The 21,829-nt window shown below is 37.3% G+C and overlaps 1 protein-coding gene across 1 annotated transcript in view; it reads left to right on the top strand.

Moving 5' to 3' along the window:
• Positions 1-21,829, top strand: part of macrod2 (mono-ADP ribosylhydrolase 2) — a 491,286-nt gene that overhangs the window by 347,037 nt on the left and 122,420 nt on the right. The window contains exon 7 of the mRNA XM_028467998.1: positions 11,747-11,777. Coding sequence (XP_028323799.1) covers positions 11,747-11,777 — 31 coding nt within the window. The remainder of the gene's footprint in view (positions 1-11,746; positions 11,778-21,829) is intronic.

Raw genomic sequence — 21,829 nt, 5'->3', positions numbered from 1 at the left:
TATGTGAATCAAACATTTTGCTCAGAATTACCAAAGATACATACATCCTTCTTTAAATGCCGTAGAACAGTGATTCTCAACTGGTGGGTCACGGACCTGTACTGAGTGCGTCACGAATAGCTGGTCAAAAATAAATAAAGTCGCTCATGTTGGACTTGTCTTTTATTTTGAAAGAAACTTTTTTTTTTAGACAGGCATGCTGTGAAGTGCATGCTGCACAGGAAAATATATAGATTTATGTTTGAAAAAAAGAGAACGTGTGTTGTGAATTTTGAAAAACGTGGGTTGTGATTTAATGGCTGTAGAAAAATGTGGGTCCCAGGGTGAGACCAGTTGAGAACCACTGCCGTAGAACACTCAATCAATGGGCCTTTACCAGTTCAAAGTGCCTTTTATTTTGTAAAAAAAAAAACAGAGAAAAAACTCCTTAAATGAGTATCATGTTAGGATTTACATTATACACAGAGTCAAAGTGCACCATCTTTTCTTTGAATAAATGTAATACATTCACAATTTTCCTTGATTTGCATAATCATTAAAAGGGGATGGTGCATTATGACCAGAAGACTCCAGCATACTTGGCCACCTAGAATTTTTCAGGAACACACATTTTAAGTGTAGAAGTGTATTTGTTTAAGTACATACAGCAAGTTCAGATGCCAAAGAACTTAATTAATTGTATTTTGCTGCTGTTTCAGAAGCAGAACTGAGAGCAATTCCTAATTGAACAATCCAGATGAAATATGGCAAAGCATTTGGCTAAAACATCTTGGAATGCAAGCTCCGTAACAGCCTCAGTCCTCGCCTTTTGCTCAGTAAATAAATCCTCCATCCACTGCTTAAATTACTGCAATTCAACATAATATCTAATTAGAAAACAAACCCTAGTTCTATCTCTTACATATTTAGTCCGAGCCCTTCTCTACTTCACAGTTTTTGAGATTAGCCTGCAGAAATGTCTTGATACCACCCACTGCATGGATACTAATGTGATCAATGGGATAAAGTTTTAAAATATCTGACTGGAAATCAGCATGCGGCTGTGCAGCGCACTGCTGAAGTTGAGGCATGGGAAAACATTTGTCATTAAGTTTACCTGCCATGTATTTCTACTCGTTTGTATTGTGTGGGTTTTTCACAGGTCACTCAGCATGTCTCCGCAGCGTGATTTTCTCTATTTTTCTTTTGCTTCTCTAATATAAAAAAACATACTCATAAATACAAACTGGCTGAGGCATAGTTCCCTATACCCTTAGCTTCACATAATACCATTCTATCATTTTAAGTTTAGGAATAATATGGCCCTGCTGGCATTCTTTTAAAAATACACAAACATTGTAGCTTTGCTTAATGAGAAGAACTGTAAGTGATCACCATCCCGTTGTTCATAGACCACATCATTTGCTGTAGTTATTCTATTTTTTTAACAGATTTTTTTCAACAAATAACACCAGATTCCAGGTGTTGTTTGCATGCGCAGATAATGATATGCTAGATTGTCTAGCCAGGGATTCCCAAGTCACCAGTCTGAGGACCAGTAGCAGTCCATAAACCATGTGGTGTTGGACTGCAAAAAAAGAATAGAATTTTAGAAAATGTTTTCATTTTCATTAGTGTTCTGCGTATTTTATTTTGCAAAATTGTCCCACTCTTGATTTAGAAGGTGAAAGACCACTGATCTAAGCAAATTATTGTTTGATAAATGTCAGAGTCCACGTGTTGAAGTCTCCTTAAAGCTGATATCTGGAGTTTCTGAGAAATCTATGTTTATGTATCATTCTTTTGAAATGCAAAAAAATAGCTAACTAGTCTTTTACTGTGGTCTACTGCCGGTGGTCATTTATATACATCAATGTAGATAAGTCCCTCCTTCGTCCTATAGACTCCTATAACAAGGACTGTCAATCAAAGTGAGCGCGCGTGCTGCGTAAACTGTGCACGGAACCAAGGCCATGCGTCTCAAACAAGTTTCACTCCGAGCAGTAGAGCGTATAAAGCTTCTACTAAAGGACAAAAGATAAATCCGGGTACAAAGCTTGTAGATAAACGTCTTTGTGACCGCAACAGGTTTTATCTCGGAGCTGCTTTTCAAAGGGGGAGGGACTTGCTGCTTTTAAAAGGATTCTGAACGGACCAGGACTTGGCGGTTTTTCTCATGGACAGGTAATAAACATGCTTTAATCCAAAGTTATGGCACTCTAACAATAAATGTGTAGTTTTTGTAGTGATGCAACTTTGTTACGTTTTGCAATGCGCGTGCACAAACGTAGAGGCGTAGCTTCTGGTGGATTGGCAGAGGCAGGGGAGGAAGTAGAGCTGTTGGGGGCGGGACATCGAGACGTTCTCTCAGCAACTCCGGATAGCAGCTTTAAGAAAGAAACTGAACTGGGAGTAGCTTCCAAATGACGGGTAGTTGCTTGCATTTCACCTCTGTTGCCATTGGTGAATGTAGGTGACAATTGTAAAGTACTTTACAGTAATAATATGCAGCTAAAAAGGCCTAAACATAAGTATATGTAAGGCTTTAAATACATGTATGTTTTAGTTTTTTTCTCTCTTCTATTATTATGTTTTTTCAATAAACACCTAACCATCAAATGCACCATGACAGAGAATGGGTACCCATTGATAAGCTTGACTCCTGACAGAACTCTCGGCACTCTTGCTTTTACTGTTTGTTTTATTCAAAGCATGAAGAATTCTTTCCCTTTCCTTTTAAAAAGAGAACCAAGTAACACATTGAAGTAAACAAGCTTGAGCAGCATTTCCGGAGATTTATTCCCAGCACAGCCAGCGATGTGGAGTCTTTAATGATCAGATATTATTGTGATAATAGTTATACTAGATCACAGCAAGATATGGAAATGGTTTGAGGGACTCAGACCATTAGGTGCCAGGTTTCCTACCCTCTGCATTTCTCCATCCTCCATTTAGCTTAATGGCACTCAAACAATCAGCGCTCACATTAGAGTCTGTACTCTGACATTATGCAGAATAAAAGGGTTTAATGTGCCATATTTAAATATCCTGATCTAAAACAATGACTTTCGAGCAGCAGCGGGTAGGTGGCTCCAACTGGGTAACCCAGCAGGGTCTACATCCTTAAAGAATTACAGCAATCAAAAAAGGCAGTTCCTTTAAATCCTTGTTTTAATATACTTATGTAACCCCACTCTGTGGCACAACTGGGAAAATGACATAATTGTGGTCAAATTTGCTTGAGGTTCCCCTACACGGCTGTGATTTATAAGCTTAGCTTCTCTCTGCAAACAAACATCGGAGGCTTCAGCGTACGGGGGCAGCGCCCTGGGTCCTGGGATATTTACTTAGCCATCCTAGATGAGATGCTCCCCTGGCAGGATCCTGCAGTCATTGAAGCTGCTTTTCTGTCTCTTAACCTGCTTTTTCACAGCTCCACTGCTTTGCCTGCAATATGGTAAGGTGGCAGAAGTGTTTCGTAACTGGTTTAATGATCTTTATAATATCACACCATGCAGAATGTTCTAGAGCAGTGTTTCTCAAATGGGGGTACGCAAAGGCACTGCAGGGGGCACTTGAGAGAGAGTGGAAAATTAACAAATGAAAACATTAAAAAATATGGAGTTTATCAAGTTTATATTTAGTTAAAAATGATAACAATATATGATTTTAATCAGACAAGGTTTTTGAGGAAATGTTTATCTCCCAACATGTTTCGACTGTCAACTGCAAGTCTTTGTTGATCGCCTTTGATGGTTCCTTTGATGGTTCCTTTGAAGGTTCCTTTGACGTTTCACTCGACTTCCATGTTTCATTTTGTCTTTTTTTTTTTAACAGTATGTTAAGTTGGAGATTTGTTTATTCAAATAATGTTTTTGAGGAAATGTTTATATTCCAACATGTCCAAATATATTAACTTGATTAGAACATGAACTGAAAATACAAAGGCCAGTCTTGTTCCCACCAGGTGGGCAATGACCGGAAATGATGCAAAACTATAGAAATAAAGCTATTCAAGAGGCACTAAATACTGTGTCATTACACTTACTTATAAAATGAGGTTCTTTAACCGTGTTTCATTCCATCATTATGCTCTATAGTTGTTTTTTCATAGTATTCTGAGCAAAATGTTGTTGAACCAAAAAAGTTTGAGAACTCCTGTTCTAGAGCGTTTTAACTGTTTTAGGATTCGTTTGTCTGGAAAGTGTGCTTGGTTCGGTGTGAACACGCAAACAAAGTCTAGAGTGGATCAGACAAGTGAATCCTTGAGCATTTGCATTGGCTGGACTCGGAGCCTTACCGATCAAATTCACATCTTTGACATAGAGCTGGTAGTTCCACAGCATGAATAAAGATTTATTTTTTTTAAGATGCCAATTTTAAACTTTCATTAAAAAGCGCTTAAATGCAGATGGAGAACAGTGAACGTTGCAGATTTACCAGAATAACCAGGTTTTTACATGTTTAGGGCAGACAATTTGTGCTCAATAAATCAGTTTTAAAAAGTCACATTTTATTTTTAGATTCTGTATATTGAACATTTGTCAGTACGTCTTAGTAGATGATCAACGCCACTAATAATAGGAAGCACTAAATTACAAAACCAATATCGCGGCAGTCACTTCATGCTTTGTCTAATGTACTTTGAGTTGTAGAGAGCGCAGAGTAGCCGAGAGGAAAGGTGCTCCACTTTAAAGTGATGTGATAGATTAGGGAGGAGCCCCAGTTACAGAATAATTTCCCCAGTGACCAATTTCTAAACGCACTCTAAGCAAAGAAAATCAGCAACAGCCCAACATGTCATCCATAGGCTCACTGCCAGTGTGCAGGTGGACATGCTGACTCACATTTAATGAGCAACCAGAAATAGAAGTGATAACCTAAACAAGGAATGGTAGGTCATGGCTGCCTGTATCTCGCTGAGTGGCCTAATTAACACAAGCCTATGTTGAAAGGCAGCGTAAAGAGTCGAATGCAACATATTGCTGCATTGTGGTGACCATGAGCACTGGTTTGACCAGTGAAGGCCTTTTCTGCTGTGCTTATGTATTTTCTATTGGACTGTTTATCTCAGGAAAGCTTTGGCAGAAACCAGTGAGAAAGATCTGCCTCAGTAGTAGGGGTGTGTATTGCCTGGCGTCTGGCGATACGATTCGTATCCCGATACATAGGTCACGATACGATGCAATATATCCCGATATTGAAGTATAAGGTGATTACTGCGATTTTTTTTTTAATTTATATATGACTTAAGAAACAACTAATCTGTAAATGTGTACACCTTCATGAGAACATTATGTATGAAATATATTTTATTGCCATATTTTACCCTCAAAACATTGGCTTTAACATGCCATGTGTCAACAACTTAAAATAAAAAAATAACATACAATCTGCCTGTGGCTTTTAAACCAACTTAACTGAGGTATATGCCTAGAACAACAAATAAATGCAGAAAGTTAGTACTTTCTTTTTAGATTTTATTGAAAAAAAACAAGCTGGTCAACATGACCAGGTTTCAGCGCACTTCTTTGTGAAGTTACAGTGTCTCTTGCAGTGGAAAAGACTTTCCTGGTTAAATAAAGGTATATGAAAAAAAAAAATCGATATGGATGCATTTTGAATCGATCTGAGAATCGCACAAAGTAATATCGCGATATATCGCCGAATCGATTTTTTTTCAACACCCCTACTTAGTTGTATCTGCTTCTTATTGTAAACTTAGAAAGACTTAGTTACAGTATGCTTATATTTGTATTCTTTTAAGGTTCATACCACATTCTTTACCATTAGTAATCATTGCATTTTTTGAGTCTGCGAGGACACTTCTTTGCTTTGGCACATTTTGTTTCTAATGTGATCTTAACGAGTTTCCCTGTTGTCACTGCAGCCATTTGCATGTATTTGTTCTTAGTTTTGGTACATCAGGCCAAATTTCAACATATTGAATAAGCACCAGAGATTGGGTCCATTACATTTTTCAATTACAATTACATCTTCAATTACCGTATTTTTCGGACTATAAGGCGCACCGGATTATAAGGTGCACTATCAATGAATGGACCTGACTGGGTCTATTTTAATACATAAGGCGCACCGGACTATAAGGCGCACCGGTTTGTTATTATAATATTATTATTTTAAGACGCATTAAGCGAAATAAAATAGTCAGATAAGTCAAACTTTATTCAACTCATTAACAATAACTCTCAACATTGTTCAGGTTTAACACATAAAATACAGAACAATACACTCACTTTTTCAGTTCAGTATGTTGAAGCACAGTAGTTAATTTCATACCTGATTATAAGGCGCACTGTCGATTTTTGAGAAAATTAAAGGATTTTAAGTGCGCCTTATAGTCCGAAAAATACGGTATCCATGTTCGATTAGGACTCATTTTTTTCAATTACAATAATTACTGAACCTGAAATAAATAATCTAATAAAACGTAACCTTCCTCTTTAAACGAGGGGTTCCAGAGGAATGTACGAACTCTTCGCTCATGTAGAAAATCCAAAAATGTGCTCATTTTCACTCGTTTTCTTCCTCCAGTCACTCAGAAAAACACTGCCTGTCTCCACCTGTGTTTTGTGTGGGAGGAGCTTGCTTCCCCCCCCCCAAAAAAAAAAAAAAAAAAAATATATATATATATATATATATATATATATACTGGCTCTGTTTTATTGTTTTGTTTTTTTTGTGGCCCTAATCCTACTCCGTATGTTAGGCTTTCTAATCAATGAAAATATTGGTTTTAATATTATTGGTGTGAGCTGTTTTTGTCAGTATACCCCTTGATTTATTTATTTTTTTAAATGTAAAATCATCCTCAAGAGAACAGACATGTCGAGGGGAAACATGATATGAAATATATTTTAATAATTGTTAACTGCATATGTGCAAGCCATAAAAGGTTCTCATTTAATGAAATTGTAAATGACAGTTTTTTTATAGAGGTTACATGCCAATTACAATTCAATCCATCCATTTTCTGACCTGCTTGCTTCTTTTTCAGGGTCACAGGCCCAATTACAAATACAAAGTCAATTATCTCAACTTCATTATTATTCAATTGCGATTACAACAGCAACACATTTTTGGAATTACAATTATATTTATGTCATGATGGTAATTAATGATAAAGTCTTTCACACGTAACAAATTAGATATAGGTTTCAGAAGATGGGCAGATTATGGACGGCGTTACATACACCAGCTATTGGAAGTAGATAAGTTGAAGACATTTGAACAGCTTAAAAATGAATACGATCTCCCCAAGACAGACTTTTTTCGTTATTTGCAGCTCAGAACATTCTTGACAACACAAAATGAGTGGGACAAACTTCTAAAACCTACACCCATAGAAGAGTTTCTGATGTTTATACAGAATGGGAAGGATCATAAGAAAGTCATTAGTAACTTATATAACATATTTTTATCTATGAATGTAAATTGCTCGGACAGAGTTAGACAGAAATAGGGGGCGGAGATAAACATGGTCATAGCACAGGACACCTGGGAAGATATTCGTACAGAAGCTCACTCGGTCGCAAACTCAAATACATGGAAAGAATTCACATGGAAGAACTCTTTAGAACTCCAGAAATAATGTTGAAAATAAGACTAAGTTATCCTAGCTCCTGTTGGAGGAAGTGTGGGACACATGTGGCTGACCACACACATATTCTAGACATGCCCCAAGTTGAGTGTATTCTGGAGAAAAGTATTTGAGGCATTGAAAGTGGTTTTCCAACAGACCATTCCACAAGACCCCCCAGTGGTGCTTCTAGGTGTAACACCCATTGGCATTAATGGTAGAGCGAGGAAATACCTGTTGAATATACTGCTCACAGCAGCCCTCAAGTGTGCAACATATGGAGGAAATTACATTCTTATTAAGACTCCAAAAAGACGTTTTCATTGCGAGATGGAGACCCGCTTTGCTCGTTTTTCAGCTGCAGTTGGTAACGTCTCCTCTGATACCTTGAGTGTTTGCACCATGTGCTGTACCTGGACTCCTGGAAACTGACTATGCACCATGTGTCTGAGTTTTGGATGGAGAGGATTTGTGGCGTACTTCCTTTTGTTTCTGCTGTTGTTGTTGTTTGTCACTGTTGTTTACCCTTGTATCTTTATTTACAACTATAGGGAATTTATACATGTTATCAATACACAGTGGACATGTATACATGTAATTGTATGAATCTAAAAGACTAACTACAATATTGTCCATTGCCAACATTGTATTATTTTGTTATATTTTCTGGTTTAACCGTGTTGTTATCGTTGTGTTATGTATTGCTATACTAGGTTGCTTTTCTGTTTTTGTCTGCCTTTTTTTATTTTTATTTTGCCTGAAGTTTACAGATTCATAGATGGCTATGTAGTAGAGAAACTCTACATTTGTTCGGCTGAAATAAATAATAAATGAAGTTCAAAAAAAAATAAAAAAATTTGTAATTAATTGTAAATTACGTGATTACAATTATAACTGACCCCAACCCTGATAAGCACATACGTTGAGAATGTTTGCTGTAAATAAGTTGACTTTTAGTCACTGATGTTAGTGCTCATTGATTAAGGAACCAAGCAACGAATTGGATTTGTTTAAGTTTATACTTTTCATATTCTCCATCATCTGATCTTGAAGTTGACGTTAATGGGACTGACACAGCTCTAGATGCAACAAGTTGCTTCCTCACTATCAGTTTGACATCTGAAGCTTATTGATGACTATGATGATTAAAAAAAATCCTCATCAGGAAAGTAAATTAATTACATTTTCTCATTATTACATTTAAAAGTGATTTTTTTTTCATTGCTAAATATAGCATTGCCATTTTAAGTCATTAGGTGAATCTTAATAAGCAATTATAAAAATGTCTTGCATATTTTTTTCATGGACTTATGCCATTTCTTTCTCCTCTATTTTTGAATTCCTGGCATAAGCTTTATTATGCAACGCTGAAAAATGACCAAGCTTTTCCATGTTTCCTCATCTGTGGTTTATGTCGGTCAGACTGTTGTCGGAAAAGGTCAAAGTTTCAGTAAAAGATTTAGATCACTCCCACAGAAGGAAGATTTATTTTGACAGTTGGAACCCCAGGAATATGTGAAGTGCAATATAAAACAGGAAGTCATTTTATTTCATTTAGACCACGTGTGTTAAACTCAAGGTCCGGGGGCCAAATCCAGCCCTTTGGAGTATCCAGTTCGGCCCGCAGGAGAAAGCAAAAATGATAGAGAAAATGTGAATCATTGTGTGAATGAAACAAAATAATATTTGTAGGTGCTCACAGTTTTCCCGGTGATTACAGTTATTTTGAATGTTAAATTGTTGGGAAAAAAACACAAAACAATTACAAAATCTTTTGATTTTCTCTCAAATTAGGATATATTTCCCTTAATTAAATAGAAATTGGTCACAAAATCTAGAACATTTAAAGTGAGGACCCCTTTGAGACTGATATCTGTAACTTATTGCTTGGATTTCTTACATATTTATTATTTTATGTTACTTAGAAGTGCAAAAATGTTGAAATTACTGGTTTTCCAGCAAAAAACCTGTGGCCCTCTTGAGATCAAACTGCTCCGTATTTGGCCCCTGAACTAAAATGAGTTTGACACCCCTGATTTAGACCATTAACTGACCTTTGCATTTTAAAGCCATTGTTGTAATTGATATTTTAAAACAAAATTTAAAACAACCCAGTGTAAGAACGACTCTCAAAAGTAATTGCATTACGGTCTGTGGGGTGACTTTGTGGAACAGTTTACAAGAAAACATCAAAATGAGTCAAAATGAATCGATAAAAGCACAATATGGTGATTATCAAAAATCAGTACTCGAAGTTGGACATGAAAAGCCTTTGTTTCTTCTACTCCTTTTCGGATAAAATATATTGTATGGGGTGTATGGCATTATTGTATATTTTAGTTATCATGGTATTAAATTGTTGTTTTTTCAAAATAAATAAATAAAAATTATTTACTTGTTTTAAATTTTTTTAAAAATCATTATCTAAAAGAATGTCAGCCTTTTAAAAATAATATTTGTTTTTTTTTTTTTGGTCATTTTTATTTTTCTGACAGGAACTGATTGGAGCTCTGACTATTTGTTTGGATAATCATCATTAGGAGTAGATGTGTTTGCCAGCGGTTGTTTTTCAGATCTATTAATTGTGTTTTCGTTCCTAACACAAAGGGATCTTGGCACTGCTGCTTGCAACACCGTGTTTCTAAAAACAACTTGACAGGGTCAGCGTGCACAAACAAACTCTTAGGTTTAGTTTTGGCACCGGCGGAATTTGACACGCGGGTTTTGTTCTTTGATGAATCTCTTGCGTGTTTTGTTGTTGTACATTCATCCAGTGGTGCGAGCTGTTAGTGGAACCGTTTTCCACTTCTTCTAAACCATTTGTCATCCTTTTATATTAATGTTGTGGCCACGCCTTTTGATGAATGCTGGAGCTAAAGCACACATTCAGCTTGTTTCGAGAACAAATGGGCTCTTTGCAAAAAATCCTTTCTCTTTACTGTTTATTAATACACTTAAAAAGATGAATGTAAAATCTGCAAGCTTACGGCGAGGCCTATGTATCATAATATATTAACACGGCCAAGTAAAGAGTAATGAAACTATTTTCAGCTATAAAGCCATACTTGAATTATATGGCTGCTGTAAAGTGCTACAAACCAAGAACTATTACAAAGTGGTTACTTTTTATAATCCTTTTGGAAAAGGTTTTCATAAATATTGGATTTTTCTTCATGTTGCCCCAATAAATCGAATATCATACCTGGTCCCTTTTTCTTTTAGTGTTTTTTTTTTTGTACTCTTGTGGTTTGTGGGATTTTAGCGATTACACATATTAATCCAACTGCTGCACTAATGATTCTGATTTCATCCTTTGTTTCATCGACGTGCACCAAAACCTACACAGCCCAGCCACTGTTGACAGTTCATATTATTGTTTTCATATTATTATTCAGTATGATTTTGACGTACTGATGACGAGTGTGACACAGCAAGACTTCACTTACTTACATATTTGAATTTACAGTACAAAAACCTACATTACGTTTGACTGCGTTGGCAAAAATGGCTGTAATCCATGACAATATAGGACTGACTCATTGAATCCTTTTATTTATTTATTTTTTATTTTTTTTATTTATTTATTTATTTATTTATTTATTTATTTTTCATTTGTAAATGTTTTTATCTAACCAGGTAATAGCATTGTAAGAATTTGGTAAAAATGAACTTTAAATTAAATTGTTGACTGTAGAAATAAATAACTACGGTAACTGCTAGTGTTTGTAAAACATGGTGCAAATGTCCTACACAGGCTCTGTATCTCATGTATCCAAGTATCCAGAATAGATATATTGTTCAACACAGTTTGTAATTGTTTTAGATTTATTATGTAATCATTTCTTCATGCAGAAAACAAAGGTACAAAAAGTTTTAAAACACAAAATGCTATTTCATATACTGTACATATATAAAAATATCAACAATTTAAATACCACTAATAGCAAATATAGTATGTTCAAATGTTTTCACATGCCACGTCAACTTTAATGTAAACAATTGGATTTTTAAAAAATACTAGTGGTGTTCTACTTTTCTTGAAATTGAGTATAAAAATGTAGACAATGGAAATGTGTCTATATTGTATAATACTAATTAAATTACTCTATTTGTAAATACAAGTATATTTACTCATATTTAACCATTCTTTTTTGTCTTTTTACGCAGGCCTTTCCATGTATATCCACAGGCGTCTATGGTAAGTCTAATTTATCCAATTACTGTATATTCATTTTGTGTGTGTGTGTGTGTGTGTGTGCGTGCGTGTGTGTGTTTGTTGTTGTTTAGCGATTTCGAGCATATATCTATGTATGGCGTAATGCAAAATTCTGAAACATATTTTGAAAACATGAATATGAAAAAAAAATACAATTTTATTACAAGTTTAATGTTGCACAATGACATGAAATTAAATATAATACAATATTATATGCAAAAAAATCAATGAAAGGGGCAAAGGGCAGGATTTATGAATTTATGAACTCTTTTAATGCTAACGGGTGAAACCAAAAAGAATAATCCCGCACTATTGAGTCACTAAAATGATACCTAACACTGGTCATATTCTGGTGGTCAGAGTTTATATATAACAATCACCTCCAGCACCACTGCTCGTAGCTGGAGGTAAACATGTCAGTATAGAGTATAGACATGTTTGCTTAGTATTTTAAACACCATACCAGTGACCTGCTGTGAGCACTAGGGTTAGGTAGGCAGGGCGTTGCAAATCGAGACCACCAATGTCAACACCAATGACAATTCCATATGTTTCTGCTGGCAAGTGTTAATTCAATTCAACTTTATTTGTATAGCGCAATTTACAACAAAGTCATCTCAATGCGCTTATCAAAATATAAAATTCATAGTAACAAAGGAAAAACCCAACAAGATCCACATGAACAAGCATTTAAATATAATCTCCATACTCTCCCAACAAGATATATCTCATGACACGACAGCACATTCATTGCTTGTGTTGGAAACACAGAAACACGGAGAAAATGACAACAACAACTCAGAACAGCCTCAGTGAGGAGCATCCACAAAGCCAATCCTTCCTTTTGTACCATTCACTGTAGAAAATACTAACAATTTTCTGACCTTTCCTTTGCTGAACGTCTGGTAGCTCAGGTGTTGGTCTCCCATCTTTTAAAAGCTGTTGTTTTTCCTCAAATAAAAGTTTCTTTATCTCTTTGTCTCTAGCGCTGTCATCCTGCCTGTAGTGTTATCCCGCCCACTAGCTAGAGAACGTAGCAGCAGCCAGCCACGCTGGATCAATCCACTAATGCACTCTGAATGCACGTATAGCTTTTAGCATAGCATGGTTACGTCAAAAGGCAGTGTAGAGAGCTGCTCTTTTTACGTAAATGGTTGTTATTTTGGGGAACTGACTGCGTATGCGCAAACACATAACACACTATGGGAACAGAGGCAGAGCAGCAATGTGCTTTTGAGGGGGTGTGGCCTCCTCCTACCTTACAGCGGAGTGAGACTGTGCAGCGTCTCTGCCGTACCAGGAAATAGCAATGTTTAGCCATTTGGGCTATGAAAAACACAAAATGCAGACACTTTCAAACTTATAGATACTGTAGGCTATTGGAAATGGAAATATAAATATATTATAATTAAAACAAATAATCAAAATATCAATTCACCTTTGGATCGGCACTGCCTACCTTGCCTACCCTGACTGCACGTCACTGCACCATACTATCATTTGGATTCAAACTCATACTTTCAACTAAAAAGTATGACATGAACTACAGAGCTTTGTAGAAAAAAAAAGATTCCTAAGAAAGAAGTTAAAGACAGTTGTAAAAGTTAGCTATGGCTGTCAATTTTCCATATCTATGTTCCTTTCCTCAAACTTGCAGTAACTTGCTTTAAAAAGACAGACGTCTGCTACATGTTTCGATTATTTTTTTTAATACGAGTTCTGCTGACATCAATTCTCTTCTTATTCGCACATGTTGATTACCTTTTATCTATGTCTGATTACTTTTCTCTCTGAAAACTCAAACAAAATGATGCGATTATCTACAAAAGCACCATCTCTCTTTCCTGCATAATCACACCTTGATTATGACTGAAATGACAGAGTGGAAATCTATAGTGAGGAATCAGTGATTACAAAGCTCAACAGGGCTCCTCAGATATCGGCCAGTGTTAAGCTTATCAAAAAATGTATTTAGTTTCTTAGACGAACCTTTAATTTAGTGTCACAGTTGTCTCTAGTTTCAGTCGGTTCAACTCAGATAGTTTTTAATTGACTAAATATGTTAAATAATTTGTTACTAAAGTATATAAATTCAAGTGTGCATTTATATTTTGTGTGAATATACTGTATATTAGGGCTAAACAATAATGACCATATTTTCTGTTCTAAAAATGGCGATCCAACATATAAATCTTTATATTTTTTTCCCACTATAGTTTTACCAGAAAGATAATTTAGTTTATTAGTTTATCGCCATTACATAAAATTGAGTTAGACACATATACAGAGGTTAAAAAGCCTTAAGGCTTATACAAAAAACCTCACCTTTTTGTGAGAAAAAAAAACAATTAATTACAATATTAATGAAGATTTCAGTAAGAACACATTGAATGCATACATACATCCACATATGTTCATCCTTGTGTAAGAAGAAATAAAAAAAAAATGACAACAAACAAAAATAGAAACTATAAAAGAGTTGTCAAAAAAAAACAAACAAATACATTTTATGAATTAAATTTAAGGACAGTTACATTTATTTTAGCATTCTATATTTGTACACCATGATACCTATTGGAGAGCTCACCTTGTTTACTTTTATAGAAAGTGAGGTGAAGATGACTAACCTGTCTGCTGTTACATAAATGAATCTGTGAATTTAATTGAATTAGTTTCTAAATGATGATGGTATTTGTAAATAAACACACATCTGATTAATATTTATATCATAAACTGAAACAACGTTTAGTTTTATAAAAAGTCAGGCAATTTTGTTGAATTAAAGCCACATCGTGGACTTTGCAACCTAAAGAGTTGACCCATTTGAGTTATTTTAAATGATTTCTCAGGCCAATATACAGCTCTGAGCGGGGGTTCCCTCTAGAAATACCGACCATGTAAGTCTGGAGTAGACCAGGGGTCTGCAACCTTTACTCTCAAAGGAGCCATAATGCTTCCTCTCACCTGGATTAAAGTCCTCCTGGAGCCAAAAATTACCTTCTCAAAGAAGACAATACAGTGTATTAAATTGTACTATTCTATACAGTTAAAAAAAAAAGAATAAGTTAATGTATTTTAAGGGCTACAAAAAATAACTTGAATTTGATAACACATGATCAAGTTGTTCAACACATGCTAATTGCTCATTTCTTGCTACATATCAAGCAGCATATTTAGCCGGCATGTTGGCAGTTAAATAAGTCTGTGACAACACAAATAAAATCTCTATTTTCTTCCAGAATAGTCTTTTTGTTGATTTAGTTATCTGACCACGGATTTAAAACTTAAGGTTAACCACAGGTGTAAGGAAAGTTGATGGTCTGTAGAGAGGTTGCAAAAGGTGAAGTAGGAAGGTGGCCGACTTATTGCGCAACGTGATTTATTTTAGGTTAACAAATCGGTTTATCATAATGTATTTGAAGTTAATGTCATTATTCATCAATACACTCTGTAAGAAATAACAATTCAGCATTTATTTATTTTTATAAAGCTATAGGGAGCCATTGCAAAAGAGTCAAAGAGCCACATGAGGCTCCAGAGCCGCAGGTTGCAGACCCCTGGGAGTACACTGACCATCTTTCACCAGGTCATGTGACCTGGAGAAGGCCTGGAGAATGTTTCACTTTACGGCAGTAACGTAACCACAGGCTCGGATCTACGTATATACGTATGTGACGGCACAACATACGGACATTTCGCGAGTCCCGACACAGCACCATTGCTGTGGGCAGCTGAAATGACTTAGCCTCTGTTTACAGCCAAAAGAGCACAGTATGGTAGTTTTGTGTTGGGTTAATGGTGCAGTAATCGCCCCGATAGTTCAGTTAAATGTGGATTCTTTAGTAAGGGAAGTCGGCAAGTCAGATCCGTAACTTCGGGATAAGGATTGGCTCTCAGGGCTGGGCTCGCGCCGCGGCTACAGTCTACTCCCTGCTGCAGGAGAAGCGGGCCCGCCTTGCCGCATTGGCCCACGTCGGCGGCGCTCCCCTCCTACTCCCTGGCTCCAGCGGGACTCCAGCGGTGGGGAGAGGAGGACGGCGGCGGTGGCGGCTGCTGCTTCAGCCCATAGACTGTAGCCACGGCGTGAGCCCAGCTCTTAGAGCCAATCCCTATCCCAAAGTTACAGGTCAACTACTGTCTGCATACACAATCAAAAGACGAAGGGAGGCTGGCCCGACTGATGATTTTTGCAACAGTGCTGCGGCGCTTGTGACCACTTGGGACGATTGCATGAAAGTTATCAGTCTTGCGCCCCTAGTGGCCAAAAGTTACCAGTGTGCCTTAAAGAAAGTTGCCAATCTTATAAATCGTTTTTGTAGAGAATAAATGTATGAAGGTTGGAAGGGCGCATGTTTGCCCTGACTATGTTACTATGATTCAAATTAGGATAAATCAAAGAATGATACAAGGTCAATAAACAAACCTTATGTACAAAACGTCTAAGTTTGCTGATGAGCCCCAATGACTTCACAGTTTTGTTTTTTTGTTTTTTTGTGTGGATAAAACTGACATGTTTTATGACATGATGTTTCCAATTTATTCTGGGTCAAAAAGCCATCCAGGCACTTTTATTAGCAGCCAGCTGCACAGTATCAACATGTTGTGCTAATTTGATGTTTTTCTCTCATTAGGGAGTCAGTGAATATAGTGTGGCTTGTTTCAGGGCAGGTCTGGGTTGTAGCACACAGTTCTTAGAGGGCACTTAACAATCCATCTCCAAATAACTCAGCTTTTCAATGCTGCTGTGGTAAAGACTACCTGAGCCCTTTAAGAGAGGAGGGGCCATGTTACCAAGTGCGTAAGAGAGATAATTAAAGAGTGTGTGTAAACAGAGGCTCTGGTAAGCGCATCAACATATTTCTGCCATCTCTGTCATCATCTTGTTAGATCTCAACAACGTGAGCTCTGACTAGACATCTAAAAACTGAGGCGATTTCATCATTTTCTACATTACTTAAAGAAGAAATCTTGATATACAGTATAGCAAATCAAGATATATCTCCCAGTCCACACACACAGACACACACATTTATATAAAGTGTTCAAGAAATTCCTGACCATTTCCCAGTGAGAGCATAATTATTACTTATTGTGTGTTAAGCAGCTCTTCAATACAGACAGTTAGATATTTTTAATTATTCTAGCAGAAACCCACATACACCAAATTAAATATTTTTTTTATTTTCCTCTGCCAACGATGTAGTAGTATTTTCACTGGCCTTTATCTATTTGTTTGTATGTTAGCAGGATTACCTCAAAATAACCTTCACAACATTTTAACCAAAGATAGACCTTACGCCATGAATGGTTTCATCAAATTTTAGATGATATACAGATTAATATGCTGATTCTCCAAAAATCCTCATCTCTCATCTTGGCCAAAAATTCACATCCGGTTTGTAATTGACCAATCCTTATGAAATTTGACACAGTTATGTCGGGTTGGTTCCTCAATTACCCCACCAAGTTTCATCCGGATCGGATATGGATTGTGCATTTTATCTTGGAGTGCCACGGTATCATTATTAATGGGGATATAGTTTTCTTCCAAGCCTTTAAAGTATGAATGATTATGGTACCCTGATCAGTATCACTGATTAGGATAACTGCCAATATCTACAAAAGAGGATGTTTTGCGCTTGGTGGAGGTTTGCACTCTCCAAGTGCTCTTGTTCTTCATGCTTTCAAATAATGTCCTGCCCATCCACCACACATAAAAGCGACTCTTTCATATTTCACTAAAACCTTCTTCTCTAATTAATATAAAACACCTCTAAGCAGTGAAATGTCTGCATTTTGTGGCATAAAACAGATAAACACAAAGTGCAGTAGAGAAAGGGTGAGTGCATATAGCTCACACTGCCAAGTAGTGTCTACTTGTTGTTGTTCTTTGTGCTGTTGTTTGCTCCTTAGCCGGTGGGCTGTCATTGTGCTTCACCAGAAGCCCCGTCACATCTAAGCAATAGCCTTTAGCGAGCTGAGCACGCCATGCAGTGGAATTATTCACCTTGTTGAATAAATGAACAGCTAAGCGCTTCCCATGATCATGTTTGTCTCAGCTGTACAATACAGATGATTAAGACCAAAGAGTTTCACACAGCAGAGGGCAAATAGAGGAGGGACGTTCAAAGGAACAACAATGCCATAGAGAGCTCTGATGTTGTTCTCCGACTTCTGCCTGTGCCCCATGAGGACTTCATACTCTGAAAGGGGCCCTGCTCTCCTGTCAGAAGTTTTGACATTTCATGTACATTGTAGATAACCTTAAGGGCATCTTCTTTTCAGCAATGTAAACAAAAGCTATTTAGTATAAATGTCACATCTCCTTTATATATGTGTGTGCGTGTGTGTGTGTGTGTGTGTGTGTGTGTGTGTGTGTTTGTTTTGGTTCTAGCTATCTTTTTGCAATGATGCACAAAATTCATATTGCTATACCTCCTGCTCTTCTGTTCATTCGCACGTCTAACTTAGGTTCACTTGAACGACAGCGAAAAACAAATTAGTTGTGCTTAACATCGTGACGGGGAAGGTTAATGTACAACTTATTCAAGGCTTTTGTATAGAGATATACAGATTTATTAGAAACACTAACTCAAATTGACACTTGCTTTCACGCCTCCATATTCCGGAAGACTCAGTCATCATTGACAGATGATGGCAGAAGAGGGAGGTTGGGTGTTGCAGGGATGTGCAGGGGGTACCGTCATTGCCTAGAAAGAAAAATGAGAGCTCCCACTGTGCTGACAGTCCAATCCTTCAGTCCGGCCCATTAGCCACAACAGAATTTCTGTGCCGATAGTGTGTCGGAGGTACCACCCATAAACAAACTGGTGCCCACCATGGGCCACGAGGTCACCCAGCACGATAGAGGTTATTTAGTGCTGCTCCTGTTTGCACATCAATCACAGCACGTGCAACCTGGGTTTAAATGGATTATTCCTTCCAAGGAGGAGACACCTTTCAATGTCCCACAGGATAAGAGCCAACAGTCCAACTATCTCAACTTAGAGGTCATTGTCTCTTTTTTTTGTTGTTCTCCCTTCTGTACCCATATATCCACTTGTCTCCTGATGTCGTTTTTCTCTCCTACGCCTCTTTGTTTCAGCACAAAGGCAAAACCACAAACATAAAACCATCCACTATTAGGGACATTGTCCACATTTAGCCTTCAGATAAATCTTATTTTAGCCCTATTGTTTGTGTCCTTTGTGGCACAATGTGAGAATTTTTGCCATCACATTTTTTTTCCTAGAAAATGTGTGGATGTAAGGTTGGGATCATTCTGTGTTTTGCAGCACTGACAAATACCATCTTTCCTTTAAAAACAATCAAAGCACAACAAGCTGACACGACTGCTCCTCTTTTTTTGGTCAAATATCCCTGTGTTTACCGCTAACCCTTCACCTCTGACTCTGTCTGTGTGATGGATCCAAACACTGTAGACAAAGGAGTTTCAGCTCTCACTGGAGGCTCTTGGGAGATACTGTATGTGAATGTAATCCACCCAAGCCTTGCTGGTGTGTCCCTTCTGCCATTCGGCTGCAGCGTCTTGATCAAAGGTGTCAAGTTGAAAAAAAAAATTCTCCAGCCAGCATCATGCTCAAGCTCTCTTCATCCTCGTCTGGGATTAAGCTGGTTGAAGACTTGCATGGCACCTTATCTCTCACACTGACTGCTTGCTGCTAGCTTCCAGGAGATGGCCTGAACAATTCTTCCTTCTTTTTAAACCTTGGCTTTACCACATGCAGCTTAGTCTAGCTGGGTCTAATATTTCAAGGTATATAAGCAATATACTACATCACTAAACAGCCGTGTGTGTGCGCGCTGTGAAATGCAAGAATTTCTTGGTTACACAGCATGCATTGCACTTAACATCTTAACCATGATTTTCCACTCAGCATGATAAAACTTGTGTACGTTTGTTGGGCATTTAATATAATGCATATCTTAGGAGAGTTTCAAAAACAAAGTTATAAGTGTAGTTTCTATCATTCTGGACAAACCCTGTGTTTTGTGGAATGGAGGTTGCCCTCAGTATTTCCACTTTTATCCGCCTCTTTACCTCTTATAGCGCATCCCCATCCTTCTTTGTCTCTGTCTCCCCTTCACTGCAAAGTCGGTCATGGTCACGGCCCTGCTGTTCTGTCCCAGTGTTGGTGTTGGACCAGCTTCGAGCCATTTGACACCCATGCTTTAGCATCTAGAGGCCTGAAGCACTGCTGTATCCTTCACCCCAGGTCCCTTCACCTCTCCTTCGAGCCTTGATGAGGTGACAACCCCTTTACCCCTGCTTGTTGGCCAGATGAAAACACAACTGGTTTCAACTGTGCTGGACTTCATGATCTTCTTGTGCCTATACTACAAAGCTAGATAATTATATCCTGGATTTATCTCCGTCAGCGGGTTTCACCCAACCAAACATTCTTCGTCAGAGAGACACTCGATTAAGTTAAGCGAGTTGATTTCAGCCTGGCTATGTGCGCGCTCTTATGACAGAAGTGGAGATTGCAGCGTCAGACCAATCACAAACTTGCACAAACTATGTAGAGCAATTCGGGTCACAATTGAGGGATAATTCTTTAAACATGTAAATAATTAAAATATATAATTCTGACCAAAAACAACACTGTTGCTGCAGTCAAAGCAAAGGAGGAATGCAGGAAAGTATTAATGCCTAAATTAGTGTGATTATAAACAGAGAATAAACAAACACTCTAATGAGTTTCACTTTTACTTTTATCTTGTCTGTGGTTCTGATGCTGCGTTCATACAGCTCAGTCTACATCGTAAGGTGGACTATGTTTGTATTTTATATTATCTTATAGGACTGATGCGTCACCATACAATACATGAATTAATAAATTAATTTATCGGTCTGAAAGCATCCGACACTCATGTAGGTCAGACGATGGGATAAAAATCTATGTTTCCAATAGGATATCATTGGTAAATGAAAGGATAAATATTCTTTCTCCTGTCAGCATCACATCAGATTCACACAGCGACGTGTTCACACAATGGTCCTCATTTGATTGGACAGGTCGTTTTCTAAGAGATCTGATTGGTCAGGAGGCGGGACTTTAGTACTCGCTCAGATCCTAGCCAGAACAAAACCTGGTCCTGACCAGGTTAGTCGTTTAGCCTAAGTTACCATGGTGATTTAGCCCAGTAAGACGTTAGCCAGCTTTTGAGTATAGCACACACCAATTAAATCCCGAAAGTTAGAGCGATAAGCTAATACTGTGAAGCTCGTATACTACGAGCTTCACAGTATAGGCCTCTAAGAGGATTAGTAGTTGTAATCCATATGTAAATTTTCTTGTGCTTGATGCTGTTTTGATGCTTTTAATCTCTGGAATCGAATATGCTGTTCAGATTTCTAATCTTGGATACAGAACGTATTGTGCTGTATCACCGGTAAATGTAAATGCTTATTACACTGATTACTGGGTAGGCGTATATAAGCATTCTAGCTTCAGCCTACTCCTTTTTTGAGCTTCTATAACTGATTAATGTGAATGTTGTAAAACTGCTAAAACTGCTCAAAAATAAACTAAACTAAACTCTTGTGCCATTTGAGCCACAAAAAACTAAAATGCAACTAGTTGAAAAGTTGAATATCATGAATCAAGATGACCTCACCAACTGCTTACTACCCACTTCCGTACACGCATGTACACACACTCATACATATGGACGCATACGCATACTCACAAATCTTCTTGTTCTTAGTATATTTGCAAACTGCATGTATCATTCACAGTTCTGACATCAGTTGATGTCGGTGTTTTCCTACGGTAGAAAAAATATCTTTGCTTCATAAAACCTTTTGGGAAAACTAGCCCATATAAACAACTAAGAAAAATATAAAAGAGCTTCCATCCTGGCAAAAGTCAGAGCAACAGTTCTTGCTCTTGTAAATTTCCCTAAGGCAGAGCATGCATTCAAATATTTTCCTACAATATAGCTGAGTTAATATCTTTGAACATGAACTTCTTGATCCAACTTTCTGAGGTAAGACGGTGCTGTTTGCG

This window comes from Gouania willdenowi, chromosome 15 (assembly GCF_900634775.1).
Source record: "Gouania willdenowi chromosome 15, fGouWil2.1, whole genome shotgun sequence".
Taxonomy (NCBI): domain Eukaryota; kingdom Metazoa; phylum Chordata; class Actinopteri; order Blenniiformes; family Gobiesocidae; genus Gouania; species Gouania willdenowi.
Note: the sequence above shows the minus strand (reverse complement) of the source record. Positions and strands in the feature narration are given on the sequence as shown.